The sequence below is a fragment of the Poromitra crassiceps genome, assembly GCF_964638095.1.
Source record: "Poromitra crassiceps genome assembly, chromosome: 15".
Classification (NCBI taxonomy): Eukaryota; Metazoa; Chordata; class Actinopteri; order Beryciformes; family Melamphaidae; genus Poromitra; species Poromitra crassiceps.
This window is the reverse complement of record NC_139634.1, coordinates 14,969,649-14,982,877: the sequence shown is the minus strand read 5'-3', so window position 1 is coordinate 14,982,877 and position 13,229 is coordinate 14,969,649. Positions and strand designations below refer to the sequence as shown.

At 42.6% G+C, this 13,229-nt stretch overlaps 2 protein-coding genes and 1 pseudogene across 3 annotated transcripts in view; all 3 read left to right on the top strand.

Annotated features, from left to right (window-relative positions):
* Positions 1–37: 37 nt before the first annotated feature.
* LOC310790035 (protocadherin beta-16-like) lies at positions 38–3,465 on the top strand (the record flags this gene model as incomplete). Its single annotated transcript, XM_083651753.1, has 2 exons — positions 38–2,445; positions 3,414–3,465. Exons 1-2 carry the CDS (start codon positions 44–46, stop codon positions 3,463–3,465), a joined length of 2,454 nt encoding a protein of 817 aa, XP_083507879.1. The 5' UTR covers positions 38–43.
* Positions 3,466–3,708: 243 nt separating this feature from the next.
* Positions 3,709–13,229, top strand: part of LOC310790480 (protocadherin gamma-C5-like) — a gene marked incomplete at its 5' end in the record, with an annotated part of 66,299 nt that continues 56,778 nt past the window's right edge. Inside the window, one exon of the mRNA XM_083652181.1 lies at positions 3,709–6,099. Within this exon, the coding sequence (XP_083508307.1) occupies positions 3,715–6,099 (2,385 nt within the window). The remainder of the gene's footprint in view (positions 6,100–13,229) is intronic.
* Positions 6,717–12,381, top strand: LOC310790758 (protocadherin beta-16 pseudogene; annotated as a pseudogene). The gene is made up of 3 exons: positions 6,717–6,729; positions 6,885–9,212; positions 10,937–12,381. The product of its transcript is annotated as a protocadherin beta-16 pseudogene (transcript).

Sequence of the window (13,229 nt, the reverse complement as noted above, 5' to 3'; positions counted from 1 at the left end):
GAAAAACGTTTGTTTTTGTGTAACAGAAATATCGGACAGAACAATGAGACGGCAAGTACTGTTGTTTATCTCGGTCCTCTCTCTCAGCTCGGTGCTCGGGCAGGTCAGCTACTCCATTCCTGAAGAAATGGCGACAGGCTCTTTAGTCGGCAACACTGCGCAGGATTTAGGTTTAGATGTGAAAAGACTAACGTCAGGTAAAGCTCGTGTCTATTCTGATGATAGCAGGGAATACATCGAGCTGAATAACAAAAGAGGAGTCCTCCTCATCAAAGAGAGAATAGACAGAGAGACGTTATGTGGCGAGACAACACCTTGCGCTTTGCATTTTCAGATCATATTAGAGAATCCAATGGAATTCTACAGTGTAACAGTTGAAATTACAGACATTAACGATAATCCACCTTCCTTTGAGAAAGGCGAAATTAAATTCAAGATCAGCGAGTCTGCTGTCGTCGGGGCGACATTTGATTTAGAAAGAGCAATGGATTTGGATGTTGGTATTAATAGTCTCCAAAATTACCTACTTAAACCAAGTGACAATTTCATACTTAAATTGCACAACCAAGCAGACGGGACAAAAAATGTGGAAATGATTTTACAAAAACCTCTTGACAGAGAAAAGAATGAGTTCGTGTCATTGGTTTTAACGGCCGTAGACGGAGGAGAGCCACAAATGTCAGGAACAATGCAGATTCTCATTACAGTGTTAGATGTAAATGATAATGCCCCTGTTTTTACACAGCCGGTATACAAAGCTACTGTGACTGAAAATGCAGCGAAAGGCACAGTAGTGACTAGCGTTAGTGCATCAGATGCTGACCATGGCTCAAATGGTAAAATAAGGTATTCAATCACGAATACTTTAGATGATGTCAGACATATGTTTGATATAAATAATGAAAATGGCGAGATTAGATTGACTGGACAAATTGATTATGAAAAGAATCGAAACTTTCAGATCAATTTACGTGCCAGCGATGACGGAGGACTAACACATTCTTCGAAAGTGATAGTCGAAGTTGTTGATATCAATGATAATGAACCAACTATTAAAATAATGTCTAAATCTAATATTATATCTGAAAATGCAAACCCCAACACTGTCGTGACAATGATTAAAATCCAGGACCCAGACTCAGGAGATAACGGTAAAGTCCGGTGTTCCATATATGATGACATCCCTTTCGTATTGAAGTCGACATCAAATAATTTCTATAGCCTAGTGACAGACAGTGATTTAGACCGAGAGAGAGCATCTGAGTATAACATTAGTGTGACGTGCTCTGATGAGGGAGTGCCCTCCCTCTCCAGCAGCGTCACTCTCACCTTACAGATCTCAGATGTGAATGACAACGCCCCTGTCTTTGAGAGGAGCTCATATGAGGCCTACATTGTAGAAAACAACACACCAGGCTTCTCTATATTCACAGTGAAAGCCAGAGACGCTGACTGGAACCAGAATGCCCGTGTTTCTTACATACTGGAGGACTCCTCTGTTAACGGAGTGCCCGTCTCCTCATATGTGTCTGTTAGTGCTGATAGTGGAGTCATCCATGCAGTGCGCTCTTTTGACTACGAGCAGATCAAGGATTTCCAGTTCCGGGTCAAAGCACAAGATGGAGGCTCTCCTCCACTCAGTAGCAATGTGACTGTGAAAATACTGATCCAAGACCAGAACGACAACGCCCCTCAGGTTCTGTACCCAGTCCAGACTGGTGGCTCTCTGGTGGCTGAAATGGTGCCTCGTTCAGCAGATGTGGGCTATCTAGTCACTAAAGTGGTGGCTGTTGATGTGGACTCTGGACAGAATGCCTGGCTCTCCTATAAACTGCAGAAAGCCACAGACAGGGCGCTGTTTGAAGTGGGCTTACAGAATGGAGAAATAAGAACTATCCGCCAAGTCACTGATAAAGATGTTGTGAAACAAAGACTGACTGTTGTAGTGGAGGACAACGGGCAGCCCTCTCGTTCAGCTACAGTCAATGTTAACGTGGCGGTGGCGGACAGCTTCCCTGAAGTGCTGTCGGAGTTCACTGACTTTACACACGACAAGGAGTACAATGACAACCTGACTTTTTACTTGGTCTTGTCTTTGGCTGTAGTTTCCTTTCTCTTCATCACGTGTTTAGTGGTTATTATATCAGTGAAAATATACAGATGGAGACAGTCTCGCATCCTGTATCACTCCAGTCTCCCGGTGATTCCATATTATCCACCACGTTACTCAGACACTTTGGGGACAGGGACTCTCCCACATGTGTACAATTACGAGGTGTGCAGGACGACTGACTCCAGAAAGAGTGACTGTAAGTTCGGCAGAGCTGGTAGTCAGAACGTGCTGATAATGGACCCCAGTTCTACAGGGACGATGCAGCGGATACAGAGTGGGAAGAGCATCTTGGATGAACCAGACTCTCCTCTAGAGGTTAGAAAGCATTTTTTGTGTGCAAATCATGATTATGTTTCTGGTGCATTCGTTTCAACTAAGCTATGTCTCAAACCAAGTTGTGGCAGGTTTTCATTCCAACCAGACCATATACCCCAATATTACTACTAGTAAAAAAAAATTAAAAAAAAATTGTTACGTGAAATAAAAAATCGAAAAACGAGAATGTATAAAATAAAATAAAATAAAATAAAATAAAATAAAATAAAATAAAATAAAATAAAATAAAATAAAATAAAATAGAACGTTTTGGGTTTTGGGACGATGCAGAGGATACCGAGTGAGAAGAGCATCCTGGAGGAACCAGACTCTCCTCTAGAGGTTAGACTGTTCACATCTTTATTAAAGCTAGTTGGGATGTGTTATATATTGTCTATGCTGATACAGTAACATCATTTCAGAACCGTGGCAGATACAAAACGTGTGTGGTTTCAGTATCCTGGTGAACCAGGCTCCCCTCCTCTAGAGATTAGCATCGTCAGATAATTGAAAATCGTCATTCACGGGCAAAAGCTTCAGCACCTTGGACAGCGACATCCGAGGGATGGCTTCTCTCTCTCTCTCTCTCTCTCTCTCTCTCTCTCTCTCTCTCTCTCTCTCTCTCTGCCTCTCCCTGTCTCTCCCATGGTCTCTCTCTGTGCATGTCTGTTGGGGCAAACTTCGACTTGATCCACAAGAAAACAATGTTTATAGAGCTCAGTGGAGCTTCAGAACCTTGGACAGCGAAAAGTTAACCATGGGTCTTCAAATGTATGTATCTGTTTATTTCTCTCTCTCTCGCCATCTCTCTCGCCATCTCTCTCTCCCTTTACTGCAAATTGTGGCTAGATTGTTTTTCCCTGTTCAACATTTGACTTCTTTCGACAGTTTGTAAAACATGTAAATTGTCTTTAGTTGGGTTTTACACTTTCCATACTAACAACTCTCAGATTGAAATATTACCATTGTTTTTTTCCTCGTGTAGTTTCCACTCTGAACTCAACGGGACGCTGTTGGCCAGTGTGTTCCAGTTTTAAATCAGTTTTGTAGTACCTCCTCTGTCTTCATGTGTATTAGTGAGAGGGACCATCAGACGCAGAATTCCCACTCCACATTACAGTCAACGTTTTCCACCACGGACATTTCAAACTGGAATTATTTTGTTGAAGACTCGTGGATTAATTTGATATTCCTTTTACATTCCGAATTTACATAGGGCGGAACAGTGATTGAAAAACGGAAGGAAAAACGTTTGTTTTTGTGTAACAGAAATATCGGACAGAACAATGAGACGGCAAGTACTGTTGTTTATCTCGGTTCTCTCTCTCAGCTCCGTGCTCGGGCAGGTCAGCTACTCCATTCCCGAGGAAATGGCGACAGGCTCTTTAGTCGGTAACGTAGCACAGGATTTAGGTTTAGATGTAAAAAGACTAAGGGCAGGTAAAGCTCGAGTCTATACTGGTGATGGCAGAGAATACATCGGGCTGAATAACGAAAAAGGAGTCCTCCTCATCAAAGAGAGAATAAACAGAGAGACGTTATGCGGCGAGACGACGCCTTGCGCTTTGCATTTTCAGATTATATTAGAGAATCCCATGGAATTCTACAGTGTATCAGTTGAAATTACAGACATTAACGATAATCCACCTTCTTTTGAGAAAGGTGAAATTAAATTCCAAATCGGTGAATCTGCAGTTGTTGGGGCGACATTTGATTTAGAAAGAGCAATGGATTTAGATGTCGGTATTAATAGTCTCCAAAATTACCTACTTAAACCAACGGACAATTTCATACTTAAATTGCACAACCAAGCAGACGGCACAAAAAATGTGGAAATGATCTTACAAAAACCTCTTGACAGAGAAAAAAATGAATTTATGTCTTTAGTTTTAACAGCCGTAGATGGAGGAGAGCCACAAATGTCAGGAACAATGCAGATTCTCATTACAGTGTTAGATGCCAATGATAATGCCCCTGTTTTTACACAGCCGGTATACAAAGCTACTGTGACTGAAAATGCAGCGAAAGGCACAGTAGTGACTAGCGTTAGTGCGTCAGATGCTGACCATGGCTCAAATGGCAAAATAACTTATTCAATCACTAATACTTTAGATGATGTCAGACATATGTTTGAGGTAAATCATGAAAATGGCGAGATTAGATTGACTGGACAAATTGATTATGAAAAGAAACGAAACTTTCAGATCAATTTACGTGCCAGAGATAATGGAGGACTAACACATTCTTGCAAAGTAATAGTCGACGTTGTTGATGATAATGATAATGAACCCACTATTAAAATAATGTCTAAATCAAATATTATATCTGAAGATGCAAACCCCAACACTGTTGTGACAATGATTAACATTCAGGATCCAGACTCAGGTGAAAACGGTAAAGTTCAGTGTTTTATAAATGAAAATATTCCTTTTGTATTGAAGTCGACATCAAATAACTTCTATAGCCTAGTGACAGACAGTGATTTAGACCGAGAGAGAGCATCTGAGTATAATATAACTGTGACGTGCTCTGATGAGGGAGTGCCCTCCCTCTCCAGCAGCGTCACTCTCACCTTACAGATCTCAGATGTGAATGACAACGCACCTGTCTTTGAGAGGAGTTCATATGAGGCCTACATTGTAGAAAACAACACACCAGGCCTCTCTATTTTCACAGTGAAAGCCAGAGACGCTGACTGGAACCAGAATGCCCGTGTTTCTTACATACTGGAGGACTCCTCTGTTAACGGAGTGCCCGTCTCCTCATATGTGTCTGTTAGTGCTGATAGTGGAGTCATCCATGCAGTGCGCTCTTTTGACTACGAGCAGATCAAGGATTTCCAGTTCCGCGTCAAAGCACAGGATGGAGGCTCTCCTCCACTCAATAGCAATGTGACTGTGAAAATACTGATCCAGGACCAGAACGACAACGCCCCTCAGGTTCTGTACCCAGTCCAGACTGGTGGCTCTCTGGTGGCTGAAATGGTGCCTCGTTCAGCAGATGTGGGCTATCTGGTCACTAAAGTGGTGGCTGTTGATGTGGACTCTGGACAGAATGCCTGGCTCTCCTATAAACTGCAGAAAGCCACAGACAGGGCGCTGTTTGAAGTGGGCTTACAGAATGGAGAAATAAGAACTATCCGCCAAGTCATTGATAAAGATGTTGTGAAACAAAGGCTGACTGTTGTAGTGGAGGACAACGGGCAGCCCTCTCGTTCAGCTACAGTCAATGTTAACGTGGCGGTGGCGGACAGCTTCCCTGAAGTGCTGTCGGAGTTCACTGACTTTACACATGACAAGGAGTACAATGACAACCTGACTTTTTACTTAGTCTTGGCTTTGGCTGTAGTGTCCTTTCTCTTTATCACGTGTTTAGTGGTTATTATATCAGTGAAAATATACAGATGGAGACAGTCTCGCATCCTGTATCACTCCAGTCTGCCGGTGATTCCATATTATCCACCACGTTACTCAGACACTTTGGGGACAGGGACTCTCCCACACGTGTACAATTACGAGGTGTGCAGGACGACTGACTCCAGAAAGAGTGACTGTAAGTTTGGCAGAGCTGGTAGTCAGAACGTGCTGATAATGGACCCCAGTTCTACAGGGACCATGCAGCGGATACAGAGTGAGAAGAGCATCCTGGATGAACCAGACTCTCCTCTAGAGGTCAGAATATTCACATGTTCATAATCAAAAACACTTAAAATCGTCATTCAAGGGTAAAAATTCTCAAATTCAAATTCTCTCTCTCTCTCTCTCTCTCTCTCTCCCCTCTCTCTCCCTCCCCTCTCTCTCTCTCTCTCCCCTCTCTCTCTCTCTCTCTCTCTCTCTTTTTTGCATGTCTGTCTATTAGGGGAAAATCGGACTTGATCCAGGAAAACAATGTTTTAGAGCTCAATAGAGCTTCAGAACCTTGGACAGCGACAACTTAGGCGGGTCTTCTTTATATATTTATTTCTCTCTCTCGCCACCTTTCTCTCTCTCCCCCTTTACAGCAAATTGTAGCTTAATCAGTATGCTGATCTTTTCCGTGGAAAACATTTGACTTCTTTCGACAGTTTGTAAAACATTTAAAATGTCTTTAGTTGTGTTTTACACTATCTAAACTTACTAACAACTCTTACCTTGAAACATCACTATTTTTTTTTCCTCGAGTAGTTTCCTACTCTGAACTCAACGGGCCGCTGTTGGCCAGTGTGTTGCAGTTTTAAATCAGTTTTGTAGTAGCCTACCTCCTCCTCTGTCTTCTGTGTATTGGTGAGAGAGGGACAGTCAGACGCAGAATGCACATTCCACGTTACAGCCAACGTTTTCCACGGACATTTCCATCTGGAATTATTTTGTTGAAGACTCGTGGATTAATGTGATATTCCTGTTGCATTTCGATTTAACATCGGAAGGACCATTGATTGAAAAACACGAGGAAAAACGTTTGTTTCTGTGTGCGACAGAAATACCGGACAGAACAATGAGCGGGCAAGTACTGTTGTTGATCTCGGTCCTTTCTCTCAGCTCGGTGCTGGGGCAGGTCAGCTACTCCATTCCCGAGGAAATGGCGAAGGGCTCTTTAGTCGGTAACATAGCGCAGGATTTAGGTTTAGATGTTAAAAGACTAAAGTCGGGTAAAGCTCGTATATATACAGGAGACAGTGCTCAATATATGGAGCTGAATAGAGAAAGAGGAGTCCTCCTTATCAAAGAAAAAATAGACCGTGAAGCCCTTTGCAGACAGACAACGCCTTGTGCTTTACATTTTCAAATTACCTTGGAGAGCCCGTTAGAATTATATCCGATTACTGTCGAAATCACAGATATTAATGATAACGCACCTGTGTTCCAAAAGGAAGAGAGAAGATTTGAAATCAGTGAGTCCGCGGTGATCGGTTCTAAATTCATGCTAGAGAAAGCGTTTGACCCTGATATAGGACTGAATGGTCTTCAAAGCTATACAATTACGCCCAGTGACAACTTCTTGTTGAAACTACATAGTCAATCTGATGGAAGCAAAAAGGTAGAATTGATTTTACAGAAACCTTTGGACCGAGAAAAACAAGAACACGTATCATTAATTTTAAAGGCTGTGGATGGAGGAGAACCTCAAATGTCAGGAACAATGCAGATTTATATTAATGTGTTGGATATAAACGACAATGCCCCCGTTTTTAGCAAACCCGTTTATAAGGCAAGTATTACAGAAAACTCTTTGAGAGGAACCCTCGTTACAAAAGTGAGTGCGTCTGATGCGGACAAAGGCTCAAATGGAGATGTGACCTACGTGATCGTAAAAGGTATGGACACCGTTTCGACGCTATTTCACATTAATGATGAAGGAGATGTGATTTTAGATGGTCAAATAGATTATGAAATAGCAAAAAATTATCATGTTGATATAGAGGCAATTGACCAAGGTGGCCTCTCAGATTCGAGTAAAGTAATTATTGATATTATTGATGTCAATGACAATTGTCCTATTATAAATATGATCTCAAAATCGGTGTCAATCAAGGAGGATTCTCCTCTTAGCACAGTCATAGCTTTAATGAGTGTGAACGATCCGGATTCTGAAGTTAACGGACAAGTCCTTTGTTTAATTAATGAAAACATTCCATTTGCAATTAAATCTACATCCCGTAGTTTCTATAGGATAGTAACAGACGGTGATTTGGACCGAGAGAGGGCCTCTGAGTATAATATTACTGTGACGTGCTCTGATGAGGGAGTGCCCTCCCTCTCCAGCAGCGTCACTCTCACCTTACAGATCTCTGATGTGAATGACAACGCGCCTGTCTTTGAGAGGAGCTCATATGAGGCCTACATTGTAGAAAACAACACACCAGGCCTCTCTATATTCACAGTGAAAGCCAGAGACGCTGACTGGAACCAGAATGCCCGTGTTTCTTACATACTGGAGGACTCCTCGGTTAACGGAGTGCCCGTCTCCTCATATGTGTCCGTGAGTGCTGATAGTGGAGTCATCCATGCAGTGCGCTCTTTTGACTACGAGCAGATCAAGGATTTCCAGTTCTGCGTAAAAGCGCAGGATGGAGGCTCTCCTCCACTCAGTAGCAATGTGACTGTGAAAATATTGATCCAGGACCAGAACGACAACGCCCCTCAGGTTCTGTACCCAGTCCAGACTGGTGGCTCTCTGGTGGCTGAAATGGTGCCTCGTTCAGCAGATGTGGGCTATCTGGTCACTAAAGTGGTGGCTGTTGATGTGGACTCTGGACAGAATGCCTGGCTCTCCTATAAACTGCAGAAAGCTACAGACAGGGCGTTGTTTGAAGTGGGCTTACAGAATGGAGAAATAAGAACTATCCGCCAAGTCACTGATAAAGATGTTGTGAAACAAAGGCTGACTGTTGTAGTGGAGGACAACGGGCAGCCCTCTCGTTCAGCTAGAGTCAATGTTAACGTGGCGGTGGCGGACAGCTTCCCTGAAGTGCTGTCGGAGTTCACTGACTTTACACACGACAAGGAGTACAATGACAACCTGACTTTTTACTTAGTCTTGGCTTTGGCTGTAGTGTCCTTTCTCTTCATCACGTGTTTAGTGGTTATTATATCAGTGAAAATATACAGATGGAGACAGTCTCGCATCCTCTATCACTCCAGTCTCCCGGTGATTCCATATTATCCACCACGTTACTCAGACACTTTGGGGACAGGGACTCTCCCACACGTGTACAATTACGAGGTGTGCAGGACGACTGACTCCAGAAAGAGTGACTGTAAGTTCGGCGTAGCCGGTAGTCAGAACGTGCTGATAATGGACCCCAGTTCTACAGGGACGATGCAGCGGTTCCAGAGTGAGAAGAGCATCCTTGATGAACCAGACTCTCCTCTCGAGGTTAGACAGCTATAACATAACACACACACCCTCCCAATTACTTTTCCCACAAATCGAAAGAATGTTGCTTCTGCAACAATTTCACTTTGGTTGCATATCTATTTCAGCACCATGGAGAGCGACACGGCATTTATACAGGCCAATTTCAGTTAATACCCCGGTCTTCTTTGTGAATTTGGAAGTAAACTAATTAAATTGATACTTCCATTTATTTCTATAGTGGAATATTTTGTCTCCTGAGGTTGTATAAAGAAAATATTGTCTTATGATTATGATTATACATTGTGCTACAATGTTTGTCCTTGTAAAATTATGTCACCACCAGCTCGACAACCTCATGCTTCGCATAAACTCAGTCCGCTTGGAACAAACGTTTTGTAGTGTTGTTTTCTGAACTCCGAGGGCCGCTGTTGGCTAGTCTGTTTCCGTTTTAGCACAGTACAGCAGTCCCGCCTCCTCATGTCGACATAGGCTATTGGAAAGGAATAGACAGCCGTATTGAGCATTGTCTGCTGCTCTACGGAGACTGGAAGAGACATCACTGGCATTCGTTTATTAACAATCTGTGGAATATGGACTATTTCTTGCTTTAAACCCGCGGTTTTTATGCCTTGTGGGGGTTTTCTGACGGATTCTGATCTGTTTTTTTGTTTTTTTTTGCTTTAAGAAAATTTCGAACAATGAGACGGCAAGTACTGTTGTTTATCTCGGTCCTCTCTCTCAGCTCGGTGCTCGGGCAGGTCAGCTACTCCATTCCTGAGGAAATGGCGACAGGCTCTTTAGTCGGCAACACTGCACAGGATTTAGGTTTAGATGTAAAAAGACTAAAGGCAGGTAAAGCTCGTGTCTATTCTGGTGATAGCAGAGAATACATCGAGCTGAATAACGAAAGAGGAGTCCTCCTCATCAAAGAGAGAATAGACAGAGAGACGTTATGCGGTGAGACGACGCCTTGCGCTTTGCATTTTCAGATTATAGTGGAGAATCCTATGGAATTATACAGTGTAACAGTTGAAATTACAGACATTAACGATAATCCACCATCTTTTGAGAAACGCGAAATGAAATTCAAAATCAGTGAATCTGCAGTTGTCGGGGCAACATTTGATTTAGAAAGAGCAATGGATTTAGATGTTGGAACGAATAGTCTCCAAAATTACATACTTATGCCAATGGATAATTTCATACTGAAATTGCACAACCAAGCAGACGGGACAAAAAATGTGGAAATGATCTTACAAAAACCTCTTGACAGAGAAAATAATCAGTTTATGTCGTTAGTTTTAACCGCTGTAGATGGAGGAGAGCCACAAATGTCAGGAACAATGCAGATTCTCATTACAGTGTTAGATGTGAATGATAATGCCCCTGTTTTTACACAGCCGGTATACAAAGCTACTGTAACTGAAAATGCAGCGAAAGGCACATTAGTGACTACGGTTCGTGCGTCAGATGCAGACCATGGCTCAAATGGTAAAATAACTTATTCAATCACGAATACATTAGATGATGTCAGACATATGTTTGAGGTAAATGAAGAGAGTGGCGAAGTTAAATTGATTGGACATATTGATTATGAAAAAAAACGAAATTTTCAGATCAATTTGCGTGCAAGTGATAACGGGGGCCTAACCCATTCAGGCAAAGTGATAGTCGATATAATCGATGTTAATGATAATGAGCCAACTATTAAAATATTGTCTAAATCAAATATTATATCGGAAGATGCAATGCCCAACACTGTTGTGACAATGATTAACATTCAGGACCCAGACTCAGGTGAAAATGGTAAAGTCCGGTGTTCCATATGTGATGATATCCCTTTCTTATTGAAGTCCACGTCAAATAATTTCTATAGCCTAGTGACAGACAGTGATTTAGACAGAGAGAGAGCCTCTGAGTATAACATTAGTGTGACGTGCTCTGATGAGGGAGTGCCCTCCCTCTCCAGCAGCGTCATTCTCACCTTACAGATCTCAGATGTGAATGACAACGCGCCTGTCTTTGAGAGGAGCTCATATGAGGGCTACATTGTAGAAAACAACACACCAGGCCTCTCTATATTCACAGTGAAAGCCAGAGACGCTGACTGGAACCAGAATGCCCGTGTTTCTTACATACTGGAGGACTCCTCGGTTAACGGAGTGCCCGTCTCCTCATATGTGTCCGTTAGTGCTGATAGTGGAGTCATCCATGCAGTGCGCTCTTTTGACTACGAGCAGATCAAGGATTTCCAGTTCCGCGTCAAAGCGCAGGATGGAGGCTCTCCTCCACTCAGTAGCAATGTGACTGTGAAAATATTGATCCAGGACCAGAACGACAACGCCCCTCAGGTTCTGTACCCAGTCCAGACTGGTGGCTCTCTGGTGGCTGAAATGGTGCCTCGTTCAGCAGATGTGGGCTATCTGGTCACTAAAGTGGTGGCTGTTGATGTGGACTCTGGACAGAATGCCTGGCTCTCCTATAAACTGCAGAAAGCCACAGACAGGGCGCTGTTTGAAGTGGGCTTACAGAATGGAGAAATAAGAACTATCCGCCAAGTCACTGATAAAGATGTTGTGAAACAAAGGCTGACTGTTGTAGTGGAGGACAACGGGCAGCCCTCTCGTTCAGCTACAGTCAATGTTAACGTGGCGGTGGCGGACAGCTTCCCTGAAGTGCTGTCGGAGTTCACTGACTTTACACATGACAAGGAGTACAATGACAACCTGACTTTTTACTTAGTCTTGGCTTTGGCTGTAGTGTCCTTTCTCTTCATCACGTGTTTAGTGGTTATTATATCAGTGAAAATATACAGATGGAGACAGTCTCGCATCCTCTATCACTCCAGTCTCCCGGTGATTCCATATTATCCACCACGTTACTCAGACACTTTGGGGACAGGGACACTCCCACACGTGTACAATTACGAGGTGTGCAGGACGACTGACTCCAGAAAGAGTGACTGTAAGTTCGGCAGAGCCGGTAGTCAGAACGTGCTGATAATGGACCCCAGTTCTACAGGAACGTTGCAGCAGATACAATGTGAGAAGAGCATCCTGGATGAACCAGACTCTCCTATAGAGGTTAGACCTTGTTACCTATCTGTTCCTATTTGAAAATAGAGTTACTCCATCCTTTTTACGCTTGTCTCGACATTTTCAGGACCAAGGATAGCGCCAATCTAAAGTGGGTATCAAATCAACCTATCTTTCCTTTTTCTGTCTCTCTTATTGCCTCACATAGATAAAGCATCTTAGTAAGAAATATTGTATAATTTCACCTCCATTGTATCCCCCCTCAAAGATTCTGAATATATCCTCAAATGGAGTGCAATTGTTTAATTTGACAAATGTTGCCTTGAGTTCCTTTTTGCCCCGTCTAAGCACCTGTAACTAACATATTTTACAAGATAATTAATTTTTTCGGGCATCTCACTTTCTTGTATAGGGGAGAGAGGGAGTTGTGCCAGGGGGGAAGTTGTGCCACCCCTTGTAAAACCATAGAAGAAATTGGTCATGTGACCACACATTTTTGAAGAGGCATCCATTTTACTCACTCTGCAAAGAAGGGAGGCAGATGGCACAAGAGGTGCAAGAGCAAGAGACATTTAAGTTAAAAAAAAACTGTGTTTTGCCTCTTAAAGTATTTTTTTTATGATCAAGGTTTATTGATTGTTGTGTCTGAACAATTATAGACAAGCTTGAAAACATTTCACACATGTGTTAGTGTTTTAGTAAGCTACAATATGAGGCTATACTGTTAGCATGATGTTACCTCCAAACCAGCTATATGATACAAGTTTGTTAAAATGGTGGGGATGGGGTGATTTGTGCCAAAAGGCCTGGGTTAAGTTGTGCCAGTGCAGTTGCAGTTGATTTAGTGAATATTAATTTCATTTTGTTCTTAAATGTTTAAATAGACCTTGTTGGAGAATATTGCAGTATTGGCAAGTGTAGCCTGGCTC